The sequence below is a fragment of the Somniosus microcephalus genome, chromosome 12 (assembly GCF_052327205.1).
Source record: "Somniosus microcephalus isolate GS21.2 chromosome 12, FLI_Smic_1.0, whole genome shotgun sequence".
Classification (NCBI taxonomy): domain Eukaryota; kingdom Metazoa; phylum Chordata; class Chondrichthyes; order Squaliformes; family Somniosidae; genus Somniosus; species Somniosus microcephalus.
The window spans coordinates 158,684,611-158,710,811 of record NC_140998.1 but is presented as its reverse complement, the minus strand read 5'-3'; the positions used below and the strand labels follow the sequence as shown (position 1 = coordinate 158,710,811).

The 26,201-nt window shown below is 43.8% G+C and overlaps 1 protein-coding gene across 1 annotated transcript in view; it reads left to right on the top strand.

Moving 5' to 3' along the window:
* Positions 1-1,349: 1,349 nt before the first annotated feature.
* The window catches only part of LOC147109624 (uncharacterized), a 103,579-nt gene continuing 78,727 nt past the window's right edge, over positions 1,350-26,201 (top strand). Inside the window, exons 1-6 of the mRNA XM_086003698.1 lie at positions 1,350-1,412; positions 1,651-1,693; positions 8,860-8,897; positions 14,423-14,475; positions 14,845-18,348; positions 19,416-19,560. Coding sequence (XP_085859824.1) covers positions 1,382-1,412; positions 1,651-1,693; positions 8,860-8,897; positions 14,423-14,475; positions 14,845-18,348; positions 19,416-19,560 — 3,814 coding nt within the window. The 5' untranslated portion in view covers positions 1,350-1,381. The remainder of the gene's footprint in view (positions 1,413-1,650; positions 1,694-8,859; positions 8,898-14,422; positions 14,476-14,844; positions 18,349-19,415; positions 19,561-26,201) is intronic.

Here is a 26,201-nt window from a genome sequence, read left to right as displayed (position 1 = left end):
TGGCTTCCTTTCACTAAGGCCAACAACCTGACAACGCAAGTGTGGTGGTGCCTGCAATGTGGAGCTGCCTAAGGCGAAAGAACAGATGGCATAATGCCAACATTTTAATGCTTTCCAACAGGGATGGCATTTCATCAATATACAGAAACAGTCTCCCAATCTGCACACCGATCTGGAGGTTATATCCCTTGCCAGCTGTACCCACGCAGCCTTGGTTTCTTTGGCAGGCCTCTTCCTCCGAGATGAGTGGAAGAGCACCTCTATGCCAGCTGTCACCCCCCTCAAACAACATTTGCAGCGCCTCATCCGAGAGCCTTGGGTAGGCCCTTTCCTTGGAATTGGACATAGTGGTTTCTCAAAAGATGTTGGTGGTGGTGCAGGAGATGCAGAAATGCTGTGGAATGAGCCAAAGGAGCAAGAAGCCAAAAAATCAGACTGGCAAAGTGCTGTCAACAGAAGCGAGTTTCAGCCCCAAAACACTAATTGAGCAATGGCATCTAACACCTCTGGAAACAAGTGGCCAATCACTGGTTTCAAAAATTTCGATTTTTCCCATCAGTGGAGGCGAGTTTGAAACCCACCCAAACTGAAACTCTCCTCCAGTGGGTAAATCCCCCCCATGGTGTCTGATAGCTTTAGACTGGGAGTCATTCCACCTGAGAAACTCTCTGGTACCTGATGCACTATCAACAACACCAAAGACTACGAGTTGAACTTATACGAAGTAGGCTTTTATTGACTAAGAACTGGAGCATGCCTCTGCTAGTGGATCCATCCTAAGAGCTCCCGGGGGAAGGGTGGTGAGTCACCTTTATACCCGGGCTTAGGGGTGGAGCCAGGGGAGGAGACATGCCCGGACTTGTACAGAGTTAACAGTGGTTTACCACACAGACATGTACAGAGTTAACAGTGGTTTACCACAGTACCTAATTCTGTTTTCCACTTGAAGTCAATCTCTTGTCTGTGGAATCTCTGGTGTTTGGGTCTCATGGCTGTGCAGATTTGCTAGGTACCTGCTAGAGACCAAGAGGCCCACACTTTTTCAGGTGCTAGTAGGCTCCTTATTGTTTTTGTCAGGATAGAAAGTGGTAGGTTTTCAAAATGACCTGAAGGTCTAGCTGGCCTGGAGTCATTTATGCTCATTGAAACTTCCATTTATAGAGTACATTTGTAATGAAACTTCATTGCTTATAATAGTGAAGATGCTTGCAAGCAGTGAAAGAAACACTTTTAAAGGATAGAAGGGACAGACATTATATTGAATGCAAAGATTGGTTTGTACGATTAGATCAGCAGCTGACAGGTTTGCAGCCTTCGCACTTCAATGTGTTTTGAATCTCACTTTTTCTTTTTTCTCTTCAGGGAGTTTGTGACTGATAAAATGATGATAATGCAAGATGATGTGGAAAATGGTAAATATAATTGCATGTCAACACACGTAATGTGCAGATTCATAATTCAATTATGTGGCTTAGTTGACTTTTTTCTTTTACAAGAGAGTTCAAACAAAAATGACTAGGAACAAGGATTTTCCACTCTTTGCATGAAATATTTTCTGTTAAATATTCGAAATTGAAGTAATTTTGGAAAAAACTTCACATGGCCATTGTTCATTTTGATTTGTAATTATTGAAATATTTTAATTTTTAGGGAAAGACAGCCAAAAGGAGAACCAGCAGGAAGAGTTAGAAAGGTAAAGTGCTACTTTTATTTTTAAAATTTTTTGTTAATTCATTCATGGGATGCAGACGTCACTGGAAAGGCCAACATTTATTGCCCATCCCTAATTGCCCTTGAGTAGGTGGTTCCAGGATTCTGACCCAGTGACTATGAAGGAATGGCGATTTATATTTTCAAGTCAGGGTGATCTGTGACTTGAAGGTGGTAGTGTTCCATGTGCCTGCTGCCCTTTTCCTTCTAAGTGGTAGAGGACGCAGGTTTGGGAGGTGCTGTTGAAGAAGCCTTGGCAAGTTGCTGCAGTGCATCTTGTAGATGGTACACAATGCAGCCGTGTGCACAGTGGTGGGGGAATGAATGTTTTAAGGTGCTGGATGGTGGGTGGGGTGGCGGTCAAGTGGGCTGCATTGTCCTGGAAGGCATCGAGCTTTTTGAGTGTTGTTAGAGCTGCACTCACCCAGGCAAGTGAAAAGTTTCCATCACACTCCTGACTTGTGCCTTGTAGGTGGTGGCAAGGCTTTGGGGAGTCAGGAGGTGAGTCACTCGCTGCAGAATACCTGGCTTCTGACCTGCTAGGAACATAGGAACAGGAGTAGGCCATTCAGCCCCTTGAGCCTGTTCTGCCATTCAATGAGATCATGGCTGATCTGCGACCTAACTCCATATAACAGCCTTTGCCCCATATCCCTTAATACCTTCGGTTAGCAAAAAGCAATCAATCTCAGAATCATCAATTGCCGTTTGCAGAAGAGAGTTCCAAACTTCTACCGCCCTTTGTGTGTAGAAGTGTTTTCTAATTTCACTCCTGAAATTTTTAGACGATGCCCGAGTCCTAGAAACCCCAAACAACGGAACGAGTTTCTCTCTATATACCCTATCTGTTTCCCTTTAATGTCTTGAAAACTTCGATCAGATCACCCCTTAACCTTCTAAATTCTAGGGAATACAACCCTAATTTGTGTAATCTCTCATAACTTAACCCTTGAAGTCCGGGTATCATTCTGGTAAACCTTCGCTGCACACCCTCCAAGGCCAATATATCCTTACCAAGGTGTGGTGCCCAGAACTGCTCGCAGTACTCCAGGTGTGGTCTAACCAGGGTTTTGTATAGCTGCAGCTAAACTTCTATCCCCTTGTATTCTAGCCCTCTAGATATAAAGGCCAGCATTCCATTCTTTTCTGTCCCTGTTCATGGCATTTTAATGATCTATGTACTTGGACCACAAAGTGTCTTTGGACCTCCACTGTTTTTAGCTTTTCACCATTTCGAAAGTACCCTGTTCTATCCATTTTAGGTTCAAAGTGGATGACCTCACATTTGCTTACATTGAAATCTATTTGCCACAGTTTTGCCCATTCACTTAATCTATATCCCTTTGTAATTTTATGCTTTCATCTACAATGCCGTCTGTCTTTGTGTCATCGGCAAATTTGGATATATGACTTTCTATGCCATCATCCAAGTTATTAAAAAATAGTGTGAATAGTTGAGGCCCCAACACAGATCCCTGCGGGACACCACTAGTTGCATCCTGCCAACTTGAGTACCTACACATTATCTCTACCCTGTCTCCTGCCACTCGGCCAGTTTCCTAACCAGGTCAATAATTTGCCCTCGATTCCATGGACTTCTCCCTTAGTTAACAGTCTCTTATGTGGGACTTTATCAAATGCCTTCTGGAAGTCCACATAAATAACATCCATCGACATGCCCCTGTCCACTACTTTAGGCACCCCTTCAAAAAATTCATTCAGGTTTGTCAGGCATGACCTACCTTTCACACATCCATGCTGGCTCTCTCTGATCAACTGAAAATTAGAGGTGTTCAGTCACTCTATCCTTAATTATAGGCTCTAGTAAATTTCCCGACAACAGATGTTAGGCTAACTTGTCTAAGTCCCTGGTTTCCCTCTCTCACCATTCTTAAAAAGTGGAGTGACATGTGCAATTTTCCAATCTAAAGGGATGGTTCCTGAATCTAGAGAACTTTGGGAGCTTATAGTTAGGGCATCTGCAATGTGCTCACCTACTTCCTTTAAACCCTGGGATGGAAACCATCTGGTCCTGGGGATTTGTCACACTTTCGTGCCATTATTTTCTTCATTACTGTTGTTTTGATTACATTAATTTTATTGAGTCCCTGTCCCTGATTCAATATTAGTTTCCTTGGGATTTCCGACATGGTGTCTGTAAAAACTGAGACAAAGTAATTATTCAACATGTTTGCCATTTCCTTGTTATCATTGACAATATCACCGCTTTGTTTTTAAGGGGCCAACATTGCTCCTGACTGCCCTCCTTTTCCTAATGTAATTGTAAAAATTCTTCAGATTGATTTTGATATCCTTTGCAAGTTTCTTTTCATACTCCCTTTTTGAGGCTTTTACTATTTGTTTTGTGACCCTTTGCTGTTCTTTGTATCTTTCCCATTCGCCAGAATCTGTGCTATTTTTTGCATTTAAAAAAAATGCTTTTTCTTTGTTTTATGCTGTCCCTTAGCTCATCCCAGGCTGGGTTTTTTTGGCAAGTAGAACTCTTGCCCCTCGGGTATAAACTGGTTCCGTATCACATTAATTTTTTTTTAAACAACTCCCACTTGATCTCCTGCCATTTTACCCATTGACAGATTTGCCCAGTTTACTGTGGACAGTCTCTGCCTCATCCTGTTGAAGTTAGCCTCACCTAAATCTAGAATGTTAGTAGCTGTTTCGCTTTTCTCCCTTTCAAATGCTGCGTTGAACTTTATCATGTTATGATCGCTGTTAGATAAATGTTCAACGCACAATTAGGCTGTTAACTAAATCTGCCTCATTACTCATTACTGATTTAATATGGCTTGCCCCCTTGTTGCCTCTAGGACATATTGTTGTAGAAAACTATCCCGGACTATCACTACCTTTCTGACAGGTGTTAGTCTGCTTATCCCAATCTATATGAAAGTTAAAATCCCCCATTAAAGCCACTCTGCCTTTGCTACACACTTGTCTAATCACTGTATTTATACAATCTAGCACTTCACAGCTGCTACCAGGGGGCCTATACACAACTCCCACTACAGTGTTAAATCCTTTCTTATTTCTTAATTCTCCACTGCCTGCTTACCTCTCTTTACATCTTCTCTTATCATTGAAGTAATTTCATCCTTAATCACTAAGGCTACTCCTCCCCTTTGCGATTTTCCCTATCTTTACTGTCGACCTTCTAACTTGGTACATTTAGTTAACAGTCCTGACTGTCTTGCAGCCATGCTTTTGTAGCCACAGTATTTGTGGCTGGTCCAGTTAAGTTTCTGGTCAATGCTGACCACCCCGCCCAGGATGTTGATGATGGGGGAATTCGATGCTGGTAATCCCATTTCATGTCAAGGGGAGGTGGTTAGACTCTCCTGTTGGAGATGGTCATTGCTTGGCACCTGTTTGCCGTGAATGTTACTTGCCATTTATCAGCACAAGCCTGGATGTTGTCCAGGTATTGCTGCATGCGGGCACTGACTGCTTCGTTATCTGAGGAGTTGCGAATGGTACTGAACACTGTGCAAACATCCCCACTTCTGACCTTACATTACATAGGATATACAGCACAGAAACAGGCCATTCGGCCCAACCAGTCCATGCCGGCGTTTATGCTCCACTCGAGCCTCCTCCTGTCTTTCCTTGTCTAACTCTATCAGCATAAACCTCTATTCCCTTCTCCCTCGTATGCTTATCTAACTGGCCCTTAAATGCATCTATACTATTCGCTTCAACCACTCCCTGTGGTAGTGCGCTCCACATTCTCACCGCTCTCTGGGTAAAGAAGTTTCTTCTGAATTCCCGATTTGATTTCATAGAATTGTTACAATACAGTAGGAGGCCATTCGGCATGTCGAGCCCATACTGGCTCTGCAAGAGCACTTCAGCTAGTCCCAATTCCCCCACCCTTTCACCGTAGCTCTGCAAATTTTTTTCCTTCAGGTACTTATCTAATTCCCTTTTGAAAGCCACGATTGACTCTGCCTCCACCACCCTTTCAGGCAGTGCATTCCAGATTATAACCACTTGCTGCGTAAAAAAGTTTTCCCTCAGGTTGTCTTTGGATCTTCTGCCAATCACCTTAAATCTGTGTCCTCTGGTTCTCGACCCTTTCGTCAATGGGAACAGTTTCTCTCTCTCGTCTCTGTCTAGACCCCTTGTGATTTGTGACCACCTCTATCAAATCTCCTCTCAATCTTCTCTGCTCTAAGGAGAACAACCCCAGCCTCTCCAGCCTACCCATGTAACTGAAGTCCCTCATCACTGCAACCATTCTTGTAAATCTTTTCTGCACCCTCTCTAAAGCCTTTACATCCTTCTGAAGTGTGGTGCCCAGAATTGGACACAATACTCCAGTTGTGGCCGAACCAGTGCTTTATAAAGGTTCATCATAACGTCATTGCTTTTGTACTCTATGCCTCTATTTATAAAGCCTGGGATCCCGTATGCTTTTTTAACCTCTTCCTCAACCTGTCCTGCCACCTTCAATGATTTGTGCACATGTACACCCAGGTCTCTCTGTCCTGCACCCCCTTTAGAATTGTACCCTTTAGTTTATGTGTCCTCTCCCCATTCTTTCTAACCATCACTTTGCACTTTTCTGCGTTAAACTTCATCTACCACGTGTCCGTCCATTCCACCAGCCTGTCTGTCCTCTTGAAGTCCATCCCTCTCCTCCTCACTGTTCACTATACTTCCAAGTTTTGTGTCATCCACAAATTTTGCGAGTGCCCTGTACACCCGAATCCAAATCATTTAATATATATCAAGAAAAGCCGTGGTCCTAGTACCGACCCCTGGGGAGCACCACTGTATACATTCCTCCAGTCCGAAAAACAACCGTTCGCCGCTGCTCTGTTTCCTGTCACTTAGCCACCTTTGTATCCATGCTGCCACTGTCCCTTTTATTCCATGAAAGTTTCTCACCATTTAAAAAATATTCTGTTTTTCTAATCTTCTTACCAAAGTGAATAACCTCACATTTCCCTACGTTATACCCCATCTGCCACCTTATTGCCCACTCACTTAGTCTATCTATACCCCTTTGCAGACTCTTTGTGTTCTCATCACAGCTTACTGTCCCACCTAGCTTTGTATCATCAGCAAATATGGATACATTACACTCTGTTCCTTCATCTAGGTCATTAATATAGATTGTAAATAGCTGAGAACCCAACACTGATCCTTGCGGCACCCCACTAGTTACAGCCTGCCAACCTGAAAAAGATCCGTTTATCCCTACTCTCTGTTTTCTGTCCGTTAACCAATCCTCTATCCATGCTACAATATTACCCCAACCCCATGAGCCCTAATCTTGTGTAATCTTTCATGTGGCACCTTATCGAATGCCTTTTGGAAATCCAAATATACTACATCCTCTGGTTCCCCTTTATCTACCCTGCTAGTAGAGAGGTGTTCCCCTGATTCCCATTGACTTCAATTTTACTACAAACCCCATCAGTGAGAATATTGAAACTAAATTGCCACCCTCTGTCCCATCACAAAACAAAAAACATAAATATATATGTTTAATTGTATAACTAATTTTTATACAGAAAAAATACTTCTGTTGTGTTACAGGGGGGGTTGTGGATTTTTTATAATATGGGAGGGGGTCCTCCGAAGCAAAAAGGTTGAGAACCCCTGGTGTGGTTGATGTTGTGTATATGGACTTTCAAAAGGCATTTGAAGAAGTATCGCATAATAGACTTGTTAGCAAAATTGAAGGAGTGACAATATAAACGAAATGGTACAATTTTGAAGTGGGTGCAGGAACAGAGACCTGGAAGTGTACGTACACAAGTCTTTGAAGGTGGCAGGAAAAGTTGAGTAAGGCTCTTGGCTTTATAAATAGAGGCACAGTCAACAAAAGCAAGGAAGTTATGCTAAACTTTTTATAAAACACTTGTTAGGGCCCAGCTTTAGTATTGTGGCCAATTTTGGCGACCACACTTTAGGAAGGATGGCAAGACCTTTGAGAGGGTGCAGAGGAGATTTACTAGAATTGGACCACGGATGAAATACTTCAGTTATATGAAGCGACTAGAGAAACTGGGATTGTTTTCCTTGGAGCAGAGAAGGTCAAGAGGAGATTTGATCGAGGTGTTCAAATTATTATGGGTTTTGATCGAGTAAATAAGGAGAAGCTGTTTCCAGTGGCACAAGAGTTGGTAACCAGAGGACGCAGATTTAAGGTCATTGCAAAAGAACCAGAGGCGACTTGAGGGGAAAAAAGTTTTATGCAGCGAGTTGTGATGATCTGAATGCACTGCTTGAAAGCGTGGTGGAAGCAAATTCAATAATAACTTTCAAAAGGGAATTGGATAAATGATTGAAGGGAAAAAATTTGTAGGGCTATGGGGAAAGTGGGACTAATTGGATAGCTTTCAAAGAATCAGCACGAGCACAATGGGTTGAATTGCTGCCTTCTGTGCTGTATCATCCTATGATTCTTTGGGGGTATTGGTAGGGTATGGGCCAACAGGTGATTGGTCATTCTGTCTCCAATTTTTCAGGCATACTGATTGGATGCAAGTGAATTCAAGGATGTTTACTTCCACATGTTTTGTGCACATCATAAATTGGTGAGATTTTATATTCTGGGGAAAACTACTTGTACAAAGTATTCCCTTTTGGCCTCCGATTTACAATTGAAATATTCGCAGGACACTTAGGTGCTCCAGCCACAATTAGTCATGTATATCACTATTCAGACAATTAACACCATATCTTCCTGAGAAACCACAAAGCCTGGAATCTCAACAAGTTCTCCTCATAGATGAATGCCTTAACGTTTCTCATCTGTTCTGAGGATTGTGACCAAAGCAGGACTTGATATTTATAGACTGCTGCCTTTGGACGTCTCTGAGGCCTCCTTTGCTGTTTTCTTGCATTCCAGAGTATGACAGCCTCCTGTGTTCATCACAATGGATATACCATAGTGAAAGTAGTAGGTAGTGTAATGTTCTTTAAAGGCAGCACAATTCTGGGCTTTCTGGTAGCTTGGTGATGTGCAACTTGACAATTTAAAAAGCAGAATATTGAAGACATTCCCAATTGTAACAATTAAAGCTAAAACTAAATTTGGTTGCTTAAAAATGATGCTAAACGTTGTCAGGCTGGCACTGAGTGTGTAAAGTAACACAACAGGAGCATGTTTTTATTCCACAGGGACATGATGCCACTAAATGCAAATTTCAGCATTGCTGGTGAGTAAGAACATCCACTTTCAGTCATTCCTTTGTGTTGTATACTTATAATAGATTATCCTTTCTTTTGGAAGGGCTGTTGTATCTGTCTCCATTTTAAGGTGACACATTATATTCGGATACAATGGAGAAAGCTCCACAGAACAAAAAAAAACTATAGAACCAGAAAAAAACCAATTCAACTTGTGCTTTTTGCATTCTACTTTCAGGATTTCCATTGACTTGACTTTATTTCCACTTCTCACCTGCCCTTATTTCAAGTCCATTTTTCTCTACTTTTGTGCTGCACATATCCTTGGCATGTGTCTAATCCCAAACCTCTATGCTCCTACTACTGCACAGTTATGACTTGATTTTAATTTGTCCTTTTGGACCCTCTGACCAACATCTTTGACCAGTTAGCTGAATACACCTTTCAGCAATTGTAATAGGAATCTATCTAGCCACTTGGTAAATATGGGAAAACACATTTGTTTATTAAGCAAGATTGTTGCACTTTGTTGCTTACTACATGGTAGTAGTGGATGTGTTACCCTCCGGTTGCCACAGATAAGATAAACAAGCAAATCGGATGTTTTGTCTCAATTGGCCAAAAAAAAAGTATTTGGAGTCTGAATTTAGTCTACTGCAGATTAACTTTTAGGGATGTGGTTTCTATTGTCAACTGTCTGCAGTGTTTGTCCTCTACATAGTATCTGTTGTGACCATGTCTTGATTTTGTGCTTGTTGACTGATTCATTGGCCCAGAAATTCGGGTCGGAGGCTTCCCGCGGGTGCAAGCCTCTGACCTGCACTTACCTAGCGCGCCGGCTGTTGAGCTGTGGGCCCGCGTGGGATTCCGATCTTGGGCCTCCTCCAACTGCCGGCGCGCAGTGCTTGCGTATCCCAGGGCGCAGTTAGTTAGATGTGTCCCCTGGGATCACATGGGCCATGCAGAACCAATAGTAGCAGGGAATGCTTCATTCATAAGTTTGACAGGAAGAGCTGTCAAACCTATAAATACTATAAGCCCCACAACATCACTAAAACTTCAAATAAAGTTTAAAAATCACATTTTTAAAGTAACTATAAATTATATAAAATAACTATTTTAAACAATAATTTAAATTTTTGAAAATTAATTACATTTTCTAACGGGACTAAAAATAAACTTACCTTTCTTTAAAGTATTTAACAATAATAAACCTGTGGAAAAAATGTTTTAATTTTAATTAATTCACCACTTACCTTGTTAAAAGCAGGCCTTGCGCCTGCTTTTTATATGTGTAACTCCTGGAGACTTGTGTTTTTTTCCCAGTTTTTTCCGGGAGGGTAATTTCAACGCGCACGCGCTGCCTCTCCGGTGCACGCGTTTCACCTCTGAACCCCTTCTTTCAGGGGAACGGAAGTGCCGGTTTCCCGCGCATGCGCAGTGCATGCACAAAACCGGCACTTCCAATGGCCTTACGGGTGAGTACCTCGTGCGTACTCACCCGTGGAGACCCGAATTTCTGGGCCATTGTGTTTCATTGACATTGCTGTGAATCAATGAGGTGAAAAACACGAGCCCAACCAATGGGGATGGATGGGGCAAAGCATATTTATAACACTACTCAAATTTATAGGGTTCATATTTAAGACATCTGTTTGAGAGGCTTTATCCTGAAGAAGCCTGCCATTGTATTTTTGACTCTCAAGTTGTCAGCTAACATGTTTCATTCATACCTCTGATAACCAGTGAACCGTCTGATGTCAGAGGGCCCAAGCAATATCTCTGCTTTCTAATCCATCCGACTTATTTCATTGACAGTTGGAGCTGGAACCTACGTCCCGAAGTGTGTAATAATAGCCCGTAATTTGTGATCAGTGGCGAAGCAAAGGCGCTTGCCGCTGGCCCTGAAGAAAGCTGCCCAATCTCTTTGGCGAGAAGTTTGCCTTTTTTGACGTTCAATTGATTTCAGCGCTCTAATGGGAATTCCTAGTGCGATGCTGCAGTGACGGCAGCAAGCTGTTTAAGCAGCCAATCACATTACAGAATTCTCAGACAGGAAATGAGAAGCTGCTTTTAGCCGGATTTTTATTTTAATTTTATGGAGAACGAAATAAAGATTGGGACCCTCAGGGGGGATAAGGTAGAAACTGAAATATCATGAACAAACTTTTTTGTTTAAAGTTTTTTTAAATTGTAAGTTTTATCATAATGGAGAAATTTGACACTCCACAAATTTAAAAATTAGTTTCAGGGCCAGAATGTTTACCAGTAAATACGCTGTTATAACCCAAGTTACACCTATTCCAACAAGGCTTAGCATTTATTGGGGTATTTAACAGCAATATTACTGCAGAAAAGCCCAAGTTTTCATCAGTTTCACTGATTACGCTGATTGCCGGCTATGGCGGGGGTGGGTGGGTCCACTGCACAGCCAGTGTCCGAGCAGTGAATGACTGACCGCAACTTCAGGATTTCCTCGTTTAGATGCGCATGCGCCAAATCTTGAAGTTGCGATCAGTTTCAAACGGATAATGACGGCCAACGCTGTTAGTTCGCCGTCATTACCTGCCACAAATTCCGGGCCAATGAGGGGAAAGACGAGCCCAATAAGTGGGGAAAAAAATATATACCATTAGACTCTAAACTACATTCAAATGCTGGTGACTATTTAAAATAACATTACAAACTCTAGTTGAATCTGAACTTTGGGCTGTTTTCTCATATAACCTTGTTCTGTGCTGTATGATTATTCGATCCATCATGCCTGTGTCGGCTCTTTGAAAGATCCAGTGAGGACACGAACATTGTGTATTCTAAGCCATTTACCTGTTCATGGCCTTCCTTTTGCATGTTCAGGGCCACACCTTCTGTTTCTGTTCTTCTAACTGCCGAGCTAAATGTTCTTTACAATAACAAATATGGTGGGTGGTGTGATGGAACCCTGACAGGACTTCTATCTTCACTTCAAACCATTCTGCCATTTTTCCTTCAAGTGTCTACCTTGACCCATTACCTTCTTCCCTCTGAATCTGAAGGTAATGGGTTCAAATCCCACTCCAGGGGCTTGAGCACATAATCTAGGCTGGCATTTCAGTGCAGTACTGAGGGAGTGTTGCACTGTCGGAGGTGCCGTCTTTCGGATGAGACGTTGAACCGAGGCACCGCCTGCCCTCAAGTGGGTGTAAAAGATCCCACAGCACTATTCAAAGAGCAGGGGAGTTCTCCTCGTGTTCTAGCCAACATTTATCACTCAGCCAACATTTTTAAAAGAGAACAGATGATCTGGCCATTTATTTCATTACAGTTTATGGGAGCTTGCTATGTGCAAATTGGCTGCTACGTTTCCTACACTTCAAAAGTGGGACGTTCTGAGGTCATGAAAGGGGCTATATAAATGCAAGGTTTTTTTTCATACAAGCTTATATTCCTTTCTCTCATAGCAGTCTGGTCCTTTTTCCAGCAACACTGAGTCATTCCAACCTGAGTTATACGCTTGCTTAAGGTCTATGTAACCGTGGTCTTCCTGCAGATTGTTTCCATCCCACAGCACTTCTGAATTGTATGTTGGCCTGAATATCTGATCGGTATTTCCATGTTAACTCTAGCTACATGGAGTTTCCTGCACCCTTCTGTTTAGGGGTGTCCATCACTCCAGTAAACATGTTCTGCCTGGCACACTAAGCAGAGAATCATAGGAAGTTACAGCACGGAAGGAGGCCATTTCGGCCCATTGTGTCCGCGCCGGCCAACAAAGAGCTATCTAGCCTAATCCCACTTTCCAGCTCTTGGTCCGTAGCCCTGCAGGTTAGAGCATCCCAAGTGCACATCCAAGTACTTTTTAAATGTGGTTAGGGTTCCTGCCTCTACCACCCTTTCAGGCAGTGAGTGCCAGATCCCCACCACCCTCTGGGTGAAGAAATTTCCCCTCAAATCCCCTCTAAAACTTCCACCAATTACTTTAAATCTGTGTCCCCTGGTTTTTGACCCCTCTGCTAAGGGAAATAGGTCCTTTCTATCCACTTTTTCTAGGCCCCTCATAATTTTATACACCTCAATAAGGTCTCCCCTCAGCCTCTGTTCCAAGGAAAACAGACCCAGCCTATCCAGTTTTCCCTCATAGCTACGATTCTCTACTCCTGGCAACATCCTTGTAATTCTCCTCTGTACCCGCTCTAGTGCAATCACATCTTTCCTGTAATGTGGTGACCAGAACTGCACGCAGATTAATGGTTCTGAAATTCTTGTACTCCAACCCATCCCCTTTCCAGTATCAGCATACTATTGCTGCCAGTTTCCAACTAGTTCCATTCTCTAGACTATTTTCATGAAGCATTTTCACACCACCTTAGCCCATTCTCCTTTTAAGTAATTCTGCAAGTGCCCCAGACCGTTCTTTCCATATGCCTCACTGTTGTTCTGCCATCTCCTTCTCTGTTTCTCTTGAAAATTCAGCGACCTCTAGAGTTAACTTTCTTGTCCTGCTGTGAGCTCAAGTCTGGATTTGAGTCCTCCATGACTAGCAAAGTTTACACTTTTAAGTAAAGGAGTACAGAAAGGACTATAGCTTATTTATGTATACTGTTGTATCCCGAAAAGTGGACCTGGTGTTGTCAGGTCGACACTTAACCCTTTCCCCCTCAGAGCGGACTAAGTGATATACAAAGTCGACGCTTAGCTTTGGTACAGATGACAGACTTCGAGTGAAGGATGGTTCAAAACGGTCTTTATTCACAGGCCTGGGGAGAACCTTCCGAGACCCCTCTCAGATCCGACTCCACCGATTCCCTAGCAACAATCACAGTTATACAAAAATCAAACTGCCCTCCCTAGGGGTGGGGATAAAGCTTATCAGCATATACAGAGTTGTAGCTAAATGGCAATTATAAACCGTGACATTTCATCTTCCTGCACTCTCAATCCCACATTTCTGTTATCAGTTAGTCCTGTCACCTCCTGACTATGGGTCTCATCTTTATTACTTTACAACCAGCCATTTTGCCCATAGCCAGGTGGTTTTGCTTGTTGAATGTTTTCTTAAGATAACAGACTTCGTTAAGGGTGCGAGGCCCATGCATTCGGCCTCGTCTCGAGTTACCTTCTGCAAAGCAAACACATCCTAATTAGACTTTGAAGACTGGAACCCTGTTGTTGTGATTTACTATCAGCCAGTTCTTTGGTGCGTTATCTGCATATGTGTTGCCTCGCCTGGCCAACCAACTCCCCCCCTAATCATCCTTCTGCAGTTTAATCTCTCAGCCTTGAAGTCATTTAATCATGTTTAAACCTTTAGCTGAATAAAGGAAATACAGACCTCTATATCGTTTAACTCAGGGTAGGGATTAACCCATTATCTCCACCTTGTACATTGGTGCTGCATTATACATATTCTAACATTAAAACTAAATTATGCCTATGGCTAACATACAAACTAAGGTATAATAGTAATTTGGCTACTTCATATACTGTACTTCTGTTTGTTTTAGTCTGACTAATTAGATATATCCATGTTAAGGGATGATGCAATACTAACTTGTAGTATTCTTTCTACCCAAAGGAATGGATGCACTGCTTCATGCACCTCTCCGAACCCCTTTGCAACAATTTGAGGTAAAGCAGCGTGTGTCTGTTGGTGCAAGTACTGAAGCCTGGTTCTTACAAATAATATGGGTGGTACTTAAATTGTGAAATGTAAGGCTTCCCTTCACTTCAACAAGAAGCGCTATGATCATATGTTTTATGTCAGAGACAAAATTTCCAAATGGATTTAATGGAAGTGTGGCTGTTTTAATTTGGCTTGTTTCTGGTATGCTGAAATTACAGGCACCAATTTTCCGGAAAGTAGGATTATTTTTTTTTAAATGGCAAATAATGTGTTCCATTTCCATTTTAGTACTTTAAATATAAGAAAAGCATTAAAACAAATTATCTGATCGTCACAGTGAGTTGTAATGTATTTATCTTCCCATTTTTAAACAGTCCTGTGAACACATTGAGACTGTCGGGTTACATCAAATCTTCCCCATCTCTGGGCTTGAAGTGCGAAGGGAAGGTCTTGAAGAGACGGTCATGACTTCTGAAACAAAAGTTACATCTGGGCTTCAAAAAAAAATTGACTTCAAATCTTTCTTGGCTGGACTTGATTCTCCAGAGCCAGCACATTCCAACCTGTGCCTTGACACTGGGGAGGAGGGTGTTGATAAGTCCTTCAGCTCTATCAGACAAAACAAGGTTCCTAAACCGCAAAAGACACTTGATTTTAAATCGTTCTTAAATAACATAAAGCAGAGTGAGGCAGATGAAAATAAGATGGTGTCCACGTCCTCCATCTTTGAGGAACAGGTATTTAAACAGACAGACTTTGTTACTTCAGCTTGTGGAGCAGGTAAAGACATTGAGATGACAAATAAATTGGTGCTGCAAAGAAACTCTATCGACAATCTGGATCCAAACAGAACTGTGATGTTTCTGGACCAGGACAATGATATGGAGTTCACCAGAAGCCACACTATTGCTATTGACCATTTTGCCGTGGGAAAAACTACCACTCTTCATTCATTAACAGAGCCTAACAATGTAGAGAGTCTAGATACTGGCGGGTCAATTCATTCTTCCATTCTTCAAGATAAAACTGTTGTGTTTTCTGGAGAAGATTGTATGGACATGACCAGAAGTCATACTCTACCTATTGATGTCAGGAAGATAGATCACATAACAAATCAAAATCAACTAACAGCTGTCACAATTCACAAAAATGATAGACCAAGGCTGCCCTCTTTTACCCCTGATGAACACAAGATATTCTCAGATGATGGCTATTGTAATAAAGTCAACCAAAATGAGGTTTTGTGTGCAACTAAATTGACCTCCAGATCAGTGTCTATTCTGTCATGCTTTCCCAGTGATAAGACCACAATATTTTCAGAAGCAAACGATATGGACATCACCAAAAGTCATACAGTTGCAATTGACAGTGGGAGCCTTGGACAAGTTACAAATGAAGCATTGAATTCAACTAGAATGACCTCCAGAGGGAGTGTACCTGGGTCTATACAAGCATCGTTTCCCAGTGATAAGACCATGGTGTTTTCAGAAGCAAATGACATGGACATGACCAAAAGTCATACAGTTGCAATTGACAGTGGGAGCCTTGGACAAGTTACAAATGAAGCATTGAATTCAACTAGAATGACCTCCAGACTGACTGCTGGGTCTGTTCGGTCGTCATTTCCCAGTGATGAGACCAAAGTGTTTTCGGAGGAAAATGATATGGATGTAACCAAATGCCATACAGTTCCAATTGACAGTGGATGCCTTGGGCCAATTGTAACTTGGACAGTGGGTTCGAGTACATCCTTTCCTAGTGATAAGACCACGTTTTTTTCAGAAGCAAATGATATGGATATAACCAAAAGCCATACAGTTGCTATTGACAGTGGAAGCCTTGGGAAAGTTACAAATGAAGCATTTGGTTCAACTAGAATGACCTCCAGACTGACTGCTGCTGGGTGTACTCTATCATCTTTTCCCAGTGATAAGACCATGGTGTTTTCAGATGCAACTGATATGGACATAACCAAAAGTAATACAGTTGCGATTGAGAGTGGAAAACTTGGGCCAGTTGCAAATCGTACAATGAGTTCAAATAAGATGACCTCCAGACGGAGTACTGCTGGGTCTATTCTGTCATCTTTTCCCAGTGATAAGTCTATGGTGTTTTTGGAGGAAAATGATATGGACATAACCAAATGCCATACAGTTCCACTTGACAGTGGATGCCTTGGGCCAGTTGTAAATTGGACAGTGGGTTCAAGTAGAATGACCTCCAGTGGGAGTGTACCTGGGTCTATACAAGCATTGTTTCCCAGTGATAAGACCATGGTGTTTTCAGAAGCAAATGATATGGACATAACCAAAAGTCATACAGTTCCAATTGACAGTGGAAGCCTTGGCCAAGTTACAAATGAAGCATTGGGTTCAACTAGAATGACCTCCAGACTGAGTGTAGCTGGATCGATACAAGCATCTTTTCCCAGTAATAACTCCATGGTGTTTTCAGTCGCAAATGATCTGGACATAACCAAAAGTCATACAGTTGCTATTGAGAATGGCAGCCTTGGGTCCACTGCAAATGAGGCATTGGGTTCAGCTAGAACGACTTCCAGATTGACTGCTCCTGGGTCTGTATCGTCATCCTTTCCCAACGATAAGACCCTGGTTTCTGAACAAGTTACACCAATTACAAAAATTAATCGAGTGCCCATTCGCAGTAAGCATGACGTATCCAGTAATCAGAAAATTACCCAGTTGGTGCTTGAAAAAGGGCAAAAGTGTTTTAATAACCATTCAGGCAATGTAGAATTTACCAGCATTCAAACCACTGTAGGAAACCCAATTTGTAACGTCAATCGTGGTGTCCATACACTTGGTACTTCTGCCCCTTTCACTGGGAGCACGGAGATTCCTCCAACAGTGGGGTTTGACGGTGATGCGGAGCACAAAGCCGAACCTGTTAGTTCTACATGTGTAACTGGGACATATGGAAAAGGAATGGAACAATCTGTTCTATACACAGAAAACTGTTTGGACTCGATTCTGACATGTAAAAATGACAAAACTCAGGAGAAGAGGACTCTGATCGATCAGAGCAGGGAGGCAGCTTCTGAAGAGTTTCTTCGATATCAAGGTAATGATGCTCAACCCGAATGTACTGCTAATGCTGCAAGAACTGAACCTGTAAGTACAGCAAATATAAATCTGGGATGTAATCAATCCAGAAACTCAAGTCTTGCTAATATGTCATCACTTCAAAAATTGAACTCCATGACCAATGTAACTTATGACACTGCATTAGAAAGGCCTCCGTTGAGTGGCAAAGGTCCTGCAGATGGTCAAACATGGGATGCAAAGACATGGTTCTCAAAACAAAATTCACTTATTAAGGATACATTTAAATCCAAAATATCTCTAGGCATCTTTCCTCCTAAACTGCCGAGTAGAGAAAATCTATACAAAGCTGTAAATTCAAATCAACAGGATGCAATAAAAACATCAGTAGAGCATCTCCGCTCTGGTTCACTTCTGAGTACCATGTACAAATCAAACAAACTTGAGGAAGATTCAAATGTATTTGAACCTAACGCTGACCCTCAAAAAGAACCAGATATCGAAAGCCAAGTAACTGATCGTGACCAAGTAGAAAGCAAAATGTTTGATCAAGTGGAGGCGTCTCACTGCTTGAAGTCTAGTGAAGTGGACTCTCTCGCAATCAGTCAACAGCCTGAAAAAGAAGCATTACTTACTGCTGAACAAGATGAGAACGTTACAGGTTATAGAGAGCAAGTTCTTGGAGGGTCAAAAATGGAACAAAGGCTTTACCAAAAACAGGCATGGAGTGAAGAGGAGGAAAATGGAAATGCATGCAGTAAAAGAAAAATGAGTAGGAATTTGAAGCACAATGTCACTGATTCTTCAAGACAAAAGGTAAGTGAAAGAAAATGTGCACACGAGCATCATAGGCAATTGTGAATGTGTTCATAATGTAGCATAACAATGATTGTACTAATAGTACAGTCCGTGTCCTAGACTTGGTTTTATCAGCCAATAAATTGGGTGAAAGGAAGAAGTGTTTAAACTCCAGACTGGAAATTGACCTTAAGCCTGTGACTGAAGCCACTGAACTGAAAAATGGACTTTCTGGTATATATGGGTTTAGCTGAGATCAACTTGATGTAGGTGGTTATCATTTTGTTCACCTTGTCTGCTCCATACAAGTCTGAGGTGGAATATAGACTCCACAATAATTGTTTGTAAATAGGGTTATTAGGAAATCCTGACAACTTCATCCCTGTGGTGTCGATATTTTGGCTTTTGGTCAAGGGGTTGTCGTATATTTTTTCCAGCAGTAGACACATTGAGGTCTAGGTTTATTGAGTTGTCATTTAGATTGTATTGGCAATACAGCTGCCTGGAATAGTTATCTCTGAACACCATGATTGCCTGGACTTGTATGAAAACAGTTGATAGAGGTGTAAGTTCCATCATGATGCTGGCTGCAGCTTGAGTGACAGCTCATCCTCCCTCCTGTCACCTTCCCCCTCCCCCAATAAAGTAGCATGAGAGATTGTGTTATGGTACTTATTGGAGTCCTCCTTAGTTGAATAAAGTTCTCTACATAGCAACTTTTGCTCTGTCTTGAATTGTTTATTTCCCCATGTACACAACCTTTTTACTTTTGTTTTGTGAACTCGGACTCCCAAATGCGGAATCCTTTCCTTAAGTTCCAAATGAGGGAGATAAGACAGTGAGTGCTTTGAAGAACTAATTCCTTTGAAAGAAAGATTAGGATTGCTGTTGCTCATGAGCAATCTACTCATTTAGTCAAGCTCCCTCAACTGTACACTCAGTACAATAATAGAGGAATTTCTACTGTTCTTTGAAATTAATATTTCTAAATATTTGTGGCATCAAGTTGACTTTTGTTCAGGGCCTATTATAGTTCAAGTGCTTAACCAGCATATGCTGTAATTTTGAAAGTATTTTTAACGTAGGTCAGCAATGCTCCTGCCGTGCAGTGTGAAGGCGTAGGGCATGGAATCATGGAAGAGAACCTATTCAGTATGACAACAAAGAGCCTGGATAGCAACAGCTCCTTAGATTCAACCAAAGGTGATGGGACCTCTGCTCATACTGTCGGTAAGTTGAGGCCTATCACTTTGTTCCATTTGCATAGGAAACATTTAGTTAAAAGGGGGGAAAAGCCATTTTAGACAAATGGCCTGGCCCACTTGACTCCAGTCCCACACCTACGTGGTTGACTCTTAATGCCCTCAGGGCAACTAGGGATGAGAAATAAATACTGCCGTGCTAATATTGCCCACATCCCAAGAACAAATCAAATAAAACTCTGCAACCGTAGACATCGATTATCCTGTCGATACCAATTTGTTCCCATGTACTCTATGCAAGAAGAGTTTCCGTATGTTTTGAAGCAATTTGATTTGTACCTTAGTGAAATCTCCCCAAGAGTCATGAACTATTATTCCCAGAAGTGATCATATCCTCTGTGGTTAAATAGCCTGGTGATGCTCACGCTTGAACAGCTGCTTGGCACTCGTGGTACAGTACCCCAACATGGGCTTGTACCTTCTGTAGAGAGCAGGGCGGGGAACCTTTGACTGATCTGGAGATCAAGTTATTAAACTTATATAATATTATATTCCATCTGTCAGGTCTTCCCTGTACCAAGAGTTTAATATGATCAGTGCTATAGACAGAAGCTCTTTTTTTAAATGCTTTTCAGTAGCCTTGTACCCATTATTGATATTGCTACAACTACTTATTTCTGTATCACTGTCGATACCAATTTGTTCCAATGGACTCTACGCAAGAAGAGTTGAGAATGTTTTGAAGCAATTTGATTTGTACTGTAGTGAATTCCTCAAGAGTCATGAACTATGGTTCCCAGAAGTGGCAGGTTTCTTGTTTGCTGAATAACCGATTCAAAATTTCCATGGGTTACAAAAGAGCAGTTTGCAAATTGGGCACCATCAGTCAATGGTTTTTACTGTCTGTGCTAATGAAATAGGCCATTGGTTTAACATTTCCATGCAGAAAAGAGACCTTGCCTTGGAATGCAATCGCCAAAGCACCAGAAAAAGTCTCTGAATCTCGTGTAATAAAACAGAATATGACCTATTTGGATGCCACATAGTTTAAAGGGTTCAATTATGAAGACATGTTGCATAAACTTAGCTTGTATTCCTTTGCATATAGAAGATGAGTGATCTAATCGAGGTGTTTAAAATGGTAAAAGGATTCGATAGGGCAGATACAGAGACTATTTCCTCTAATGAGGGAATTCAGAACAAGAGGGCATAATCATAAAATTAGGGCTAAGTCATTCAGGAGTGAAATCTAAAAACGCTTCTTCACACAAAAGGTAATGGAATTCTGGAACTCTTCCACCAAAAAGGTCAATTGAAGCCTTCAAGACTGAGATTGATTTTTTTGTCAGTTAATCTTTCCTGCCTTCCACCCTATCACAGACCTTCCTTTTCCTTCTTTCTTCCCCTCCCCACTTTCCCTGCCTCTGCACTTGCTCAAAATCTGTATATTTCCAACTTTTTCCAGTTCTGATGAAAGGTCATCAACCTGAAATGTTAAATCTGTTTCTCTCTCCACAAATGCTGCCTGACCTGCTGAGTATTTCCAGCATTTTCTGTTTTTTATTGCAGATTTCCAGCATTTGTGGTATTTTTTGCTTTGGATTTGATAGATTTTTGTTAGGTAGGGGTGTCAAGGAATATGAAGTCGAGTTACAGATCAGCCATGATCTAATTTTTTTAAATTCGTTCCTGGGATCTGGGCGTCGTTGGCAAGGCCAGCATTTATTGCTCATCCCTAATTGCCCTAGAGACGGTGGTGGTGAGCCACCGCCTTGAACCGCTACAATCATTGTGGTGAAGGTACTCCCACAGTGCTGTTAGGGAGGGAGTTCCAGGATTTTGACCCAGCGACGATGAAGGAACGGTGATATATTTCCAAGTCAGGATGGTGTGTGACTTGGAGGGGAACTTGCAGATGATGCTGTTCCCATGCGCTTGCTGCCCTTGTCCTTCTACGTGGTAGAGGTCGCGGGTTTGGGAGGTGCTGCCGAAGAAGCCTTGGCGAGTGCAGTGCATCTTGTAGATGGTGTACACTGCAGACATATAAGAACATAAGAAGTAGGAGCAGGAGTAGGCCATATGGCCCCTCGGGCCTGCTCCGCCATTCAATAGGATCATGGCTGATCCGAACCTAGGCTCACGTCCTCTTCCCTGCCCGCTCCCTGTAACCCCTAATTCCCTTATCAGCTAGGAAACTGTCTGTCTCTGTTTTAAATTTATTTAATGTCGCAGCTTCCACAGCTCTCTGGGGTAGCAAATTCCATAGATTTACTACCCTCTGAGTGAAGAAGTTTCTCCTCGTCTCAGTTTTGAAAGGGCAGCCCCTTATTCTAAGATTATGCCCCCTAGTTCTAGTCTCACCCATCAGTGGAAACATCCTCACCGCATCCACCCGATCAAGCCCCCTCACAATCTTATATGTTTCGATAAGATCGCCTCTCATTCTTCTGAATTCCAATGAGTAGAGGCCCAACCTACTCAACCTTTCCTCATAAGTCAACCCCCTCATCTCCGGAATCAACCGAGTGAACCTTCTCTGAACTGCCTCGAGAGCAAGTATATCTTTTCTTAAATATGGAAACCAAAACTGTACGCAGTATTCCAGGTGTGGCCTCACCAGTACCCTGTATAACTGAAGCAAGACTTCCCTGCTTTTATACTCCATCCCCCTTGCAATAAAAGCCAAGATTCCATTGGCCTTCCTGATCACCTTCTGTGTTTCATGCATCAGGACCCCCAGATCCCTTTGTACTGTAGCACTTTGCAGTTTCTCTCCATTTAGATAATAACTTGCTCTTTGATTTTTTTCTACCAAAGTGCATAACCTCACACTTTCCAACATTATATTCCATCTGCCAAATTTCTGCCCACTCACTTAGCCTGTCTATGTCCTTTTGCAGGTTTTTTATGTCCTCCTCACTGCTTTCCCTCCCATCTTTGTATCGTCGGCAAACTTGGATATGTTGCACTCGATCCCTTCCTCCAAATCGTTAATATAGATTGTAAAGAGTTGGGGTCCCAGCACTGACCCCTGCGGAACACCACTAGTCACTGATTGCCAACCCGAGAATGAACCATTTATCCCAACTCTCTGTTTTCTGTTAGATAGCCAATCTTCCACCCATGCCAGTATATTACCCCCAATCCCGTGATTTTTTATCTTGTGCAGTAATCTTTTGTTGGCACCTTGTCAAATGCCTTTTGGAAGTCCAAATACACCACATCCACTGGTTCCCCTTTATCCACCCTGTTTGTTACGTCCTCAAATAATTAGAGCAAATTTGTCAAACATGACTTCCCCTTCATAAAACCATGCTGACTCTGTCCGATTAAATTATGCTTATCCAAATGTCCTGTTACTGCTTCCTTAATAATGGACTCCAACATTTTACCAACCACAGATGTTAGGCTAACTGGCCTATAGTTTCCAGCCTTTTGTCTACTTCCCTTTTTAAATAAGGGCGTTACATTAGCAGTTTTCCAATCTGCTGGGACCTTTCCTGAATCCAGGGAGTTTTGGAAAATTACTACTAATGCAGCCACAATCCCTACCGCTACTTCTCTCAAGACCCTAGGATGTAAGCCATCAGGTCCAGGGGATTTACCCGCCTTTAGTCCGATTATCTTACCGAGTGATACGCCATCAATTACTCAAAAGACTGAGGTTGAGCGAGTAACAACCAGGCTTTTATTAACTAAAGAATGAAGGTCTAGTCTTGAGTGGTCGACCCGTCCAGAATACTAAGGGACTGGGAGGTAGTCACTTATATACCTGGAATAGTGGGAGGAGTCAGCCGAGGCATGTCCAGACCTGTACCTAGTGGAATACACATACACGTACAGACAGGTATAACAGTGGTTTACCAGATTCACCCCTTGTTTAAAAATGAGTCCGGCGGGGTGAAGTGTATTTAAAAATTCGTGTATTGGAGCCTCTCCGGAGGTCTTGTCTGCCGCTGTGATCGACGTGGCGACGGCAGGGGTAGTGGAGCTTCCGGCGTCGCGTCCCGTGTAGGCTGGGGCACTGGAGTGTAGTCCTCGTGGGTGACGGTCCAAGGCGAGCCGGCTGCTGGGGTTGGATATCTGGTCGTGGCGGGGGGTGGTAATGGGTAGTGGGTTACAGCGGTCCCCGAGGGTGTCGTGGGGGGGGGTGGTAATGGGTAGTGGGTTACAGCGGTCCCCGAGGGTGCGAGGTCTCGTATGGAGACTGTGTCCTCCCGCCCGTCCGGGTACGCAATGTAAGCATACTGGGGGTTGGCGTGGAGGAGGTCGACCCTCTCGACCAGGGGGTCCGTTTTATTGGTCCTCACGTGTCTTCTCAGTAGTACCGGCCCTGGGGACGTCAGCCATGGCAGTAACGCTGTCCCCGATGTGGACTTCCTTGGGAAGACAAACATTTTCTCGTGAGGGGTGGCATTGGTGGCAGTGCAGAGCAGTGACCGAATCGAGTGGAGCGCATCGGGGAGCACCTCTTGCCAGCGGGAGGTCGGAAGGCCCCTAGACTTTAAGGCTAGTAGGGCGGCCTTCGAAACTGTTGCATTCTCTCTTTCCACCTGTCCGTTCCCCCGGGGGTTGTAACTGGTGGTCCTGCTTGTGGCTATACCCCTAGCGAGCAGGTACTGGCGGAGTTCGTCGCTCATAAACGATGAGCCCCGGTCGCTATGGATATAGCTGGGGAAACCGAACAGGGTGAAGAGGCTGTTCAGACATTTAATGACCGTGGCACTGGTCATGTCCGGGCAGGGGATAGCGAACGGGAAACGGGAGTACTCATCAATGATGTTGAGGAAGTACACATTGCGGTCGGAGGAGGGGAGAGGCCCTTTAAAATCGACGCTCAGGCGTTCGAAAGGGCGAGTGGCTTTTATCAGGTGGGCTCTGTCTGGTCTATAAAAGTGCGGTTTGCACTCAGCGCAGACTTGGCAGTTCTTGGTCATGGTCCTGACCTCCTCAATGGAGTAAGGCAGGTTGCGGGCCTTGATGAAGTGGAAGAACCTGGTGACCCCTGGGTGGCAGAGGTCATTGTGGAGGGCCCTCAGCCTATCGATCTGCGCGCTGGCGCAGGTGCCACGCGATAGGGCATCTGGGGGTTCATTGAGCTTCCCAGGCCGGTACAAGATCTCATAATTGTAGGTGGAAAGTTCGATTCTCCACCTCAAGATCTTGTCATTTTTGATTTTGCCCCTCTGCTTGTTGTTGAACATAAAAGCAACTGAACGCTGGTCAGTGAGCAGGGTAAATCGTTTTCCGGCCAGGTAGTGCCTCCAATGACGCACAGCCTCCACAATAGCCTGGGCCTCCTTCTCGACCGCGGAGTGTCTGGTCTCCGGGCCCTGGAGGGTTCGTGAGAAGAATGCCACAGGTCTCCCCGCCTGATTAAGGGTGGCGGCCAGAGCGAAGTCGGACGCATCACTTTCCACCTGGAAGGGGATGGATTCGTCCACTGCGTGCATGGTGGCTTTGGCAATGTCCTCCTTGATACGGTGGAAGGCCGAGCGGGCCTCTGCCATCAGGGGAAAAGAGGTGGATTTGATCAGCAGATGGGCTTTGTCTGCATAGTAGGGGACCCACTGGGCGTAGTAGGAAAAAAACCCTAGGCACCTCTTCAGTGCTTTTAGGCAGTGGGGCAGTGGGAGTTCCATAAGGGGACGCATCCGGTCCGGGTCGGGACCGATGACCTCGTGTTCCACAACACAGCCAAGGATGGCGAGGCGGTCTGTGCGGAATATGCACTTCTCCTTGTTATATGTCAGGTTCAGGAGTTGGGCGGTGCGGAGGAATTTCTCGAGGTTTGCGTCATGGTCCTGCAAGTCATGGCCGCAGATGGTCACATTGCCTAGGTAAGGGAAAGTGGCCTGCACGCGTTTTGATCGACCATCTGGTCCATCTCCCTTTGGAAGACGGAGACCCCGTTGGTAACGCCAAAGGGAACCCTAAGCAAGTGATAGAGGCGGCCGTTTGCCTCAAAGGCAGTATACTGGCGGTCTTCGGGGCGGATGGGGAGCTGGTGGTACGCTGATTTCAGGTCAATGGTCGAAAATACGCGGTACTGCGCGATCTGGTTGACCATGTCAGCTATGCGGGGGAGTGGGTAGGCGTCCAGCAGGGTGTAGCGGTTTATTGTTTGGCTGTAGTCGATGACCAGGCGTTGTTTCTCGCCGGTCTTAACGACCACAACCTGGGTTCGCCAGGGGCTGGAGCTGCCCTCAATAATCCCCTCCTTCAGGAGCCGCTCCACTTCGGTTTTGATGAAAACCCTGTCCCCGGCACTGTATCGCCTGCTCTTTGTGGCGATGGGCTTACAGTCGGGGGTGAGGTTAGCAAACAGTGGGGGGGGTGGGTCTCTGAGTGTGGAGAGGTTGCATCTGGTGCACGGCGGGCACTTTGGAGGCTGCTGGCTGCGGACTGTGAGTGGGGGGAGGGGGCCACCGTACACCATCGTAACGCTTTTGAAGTGGCACTGGAAATCCAACCCCAGTAGAACGGCAGCGCAAAGTTGGGGCAGGACCAGCAGTTTAAAATTATTGAACACAGTCCCGTCTACTACTAGTGTCACCACGCAGTAGCCGCCAATGTCCGCTGACTGGGACTCGGCGGCCATAGAAATCCGCTGGTGCGCAGGCAGGACTGGGAGAGAGCAACGCCGCACCATGTCGGGGTGGATGAAGC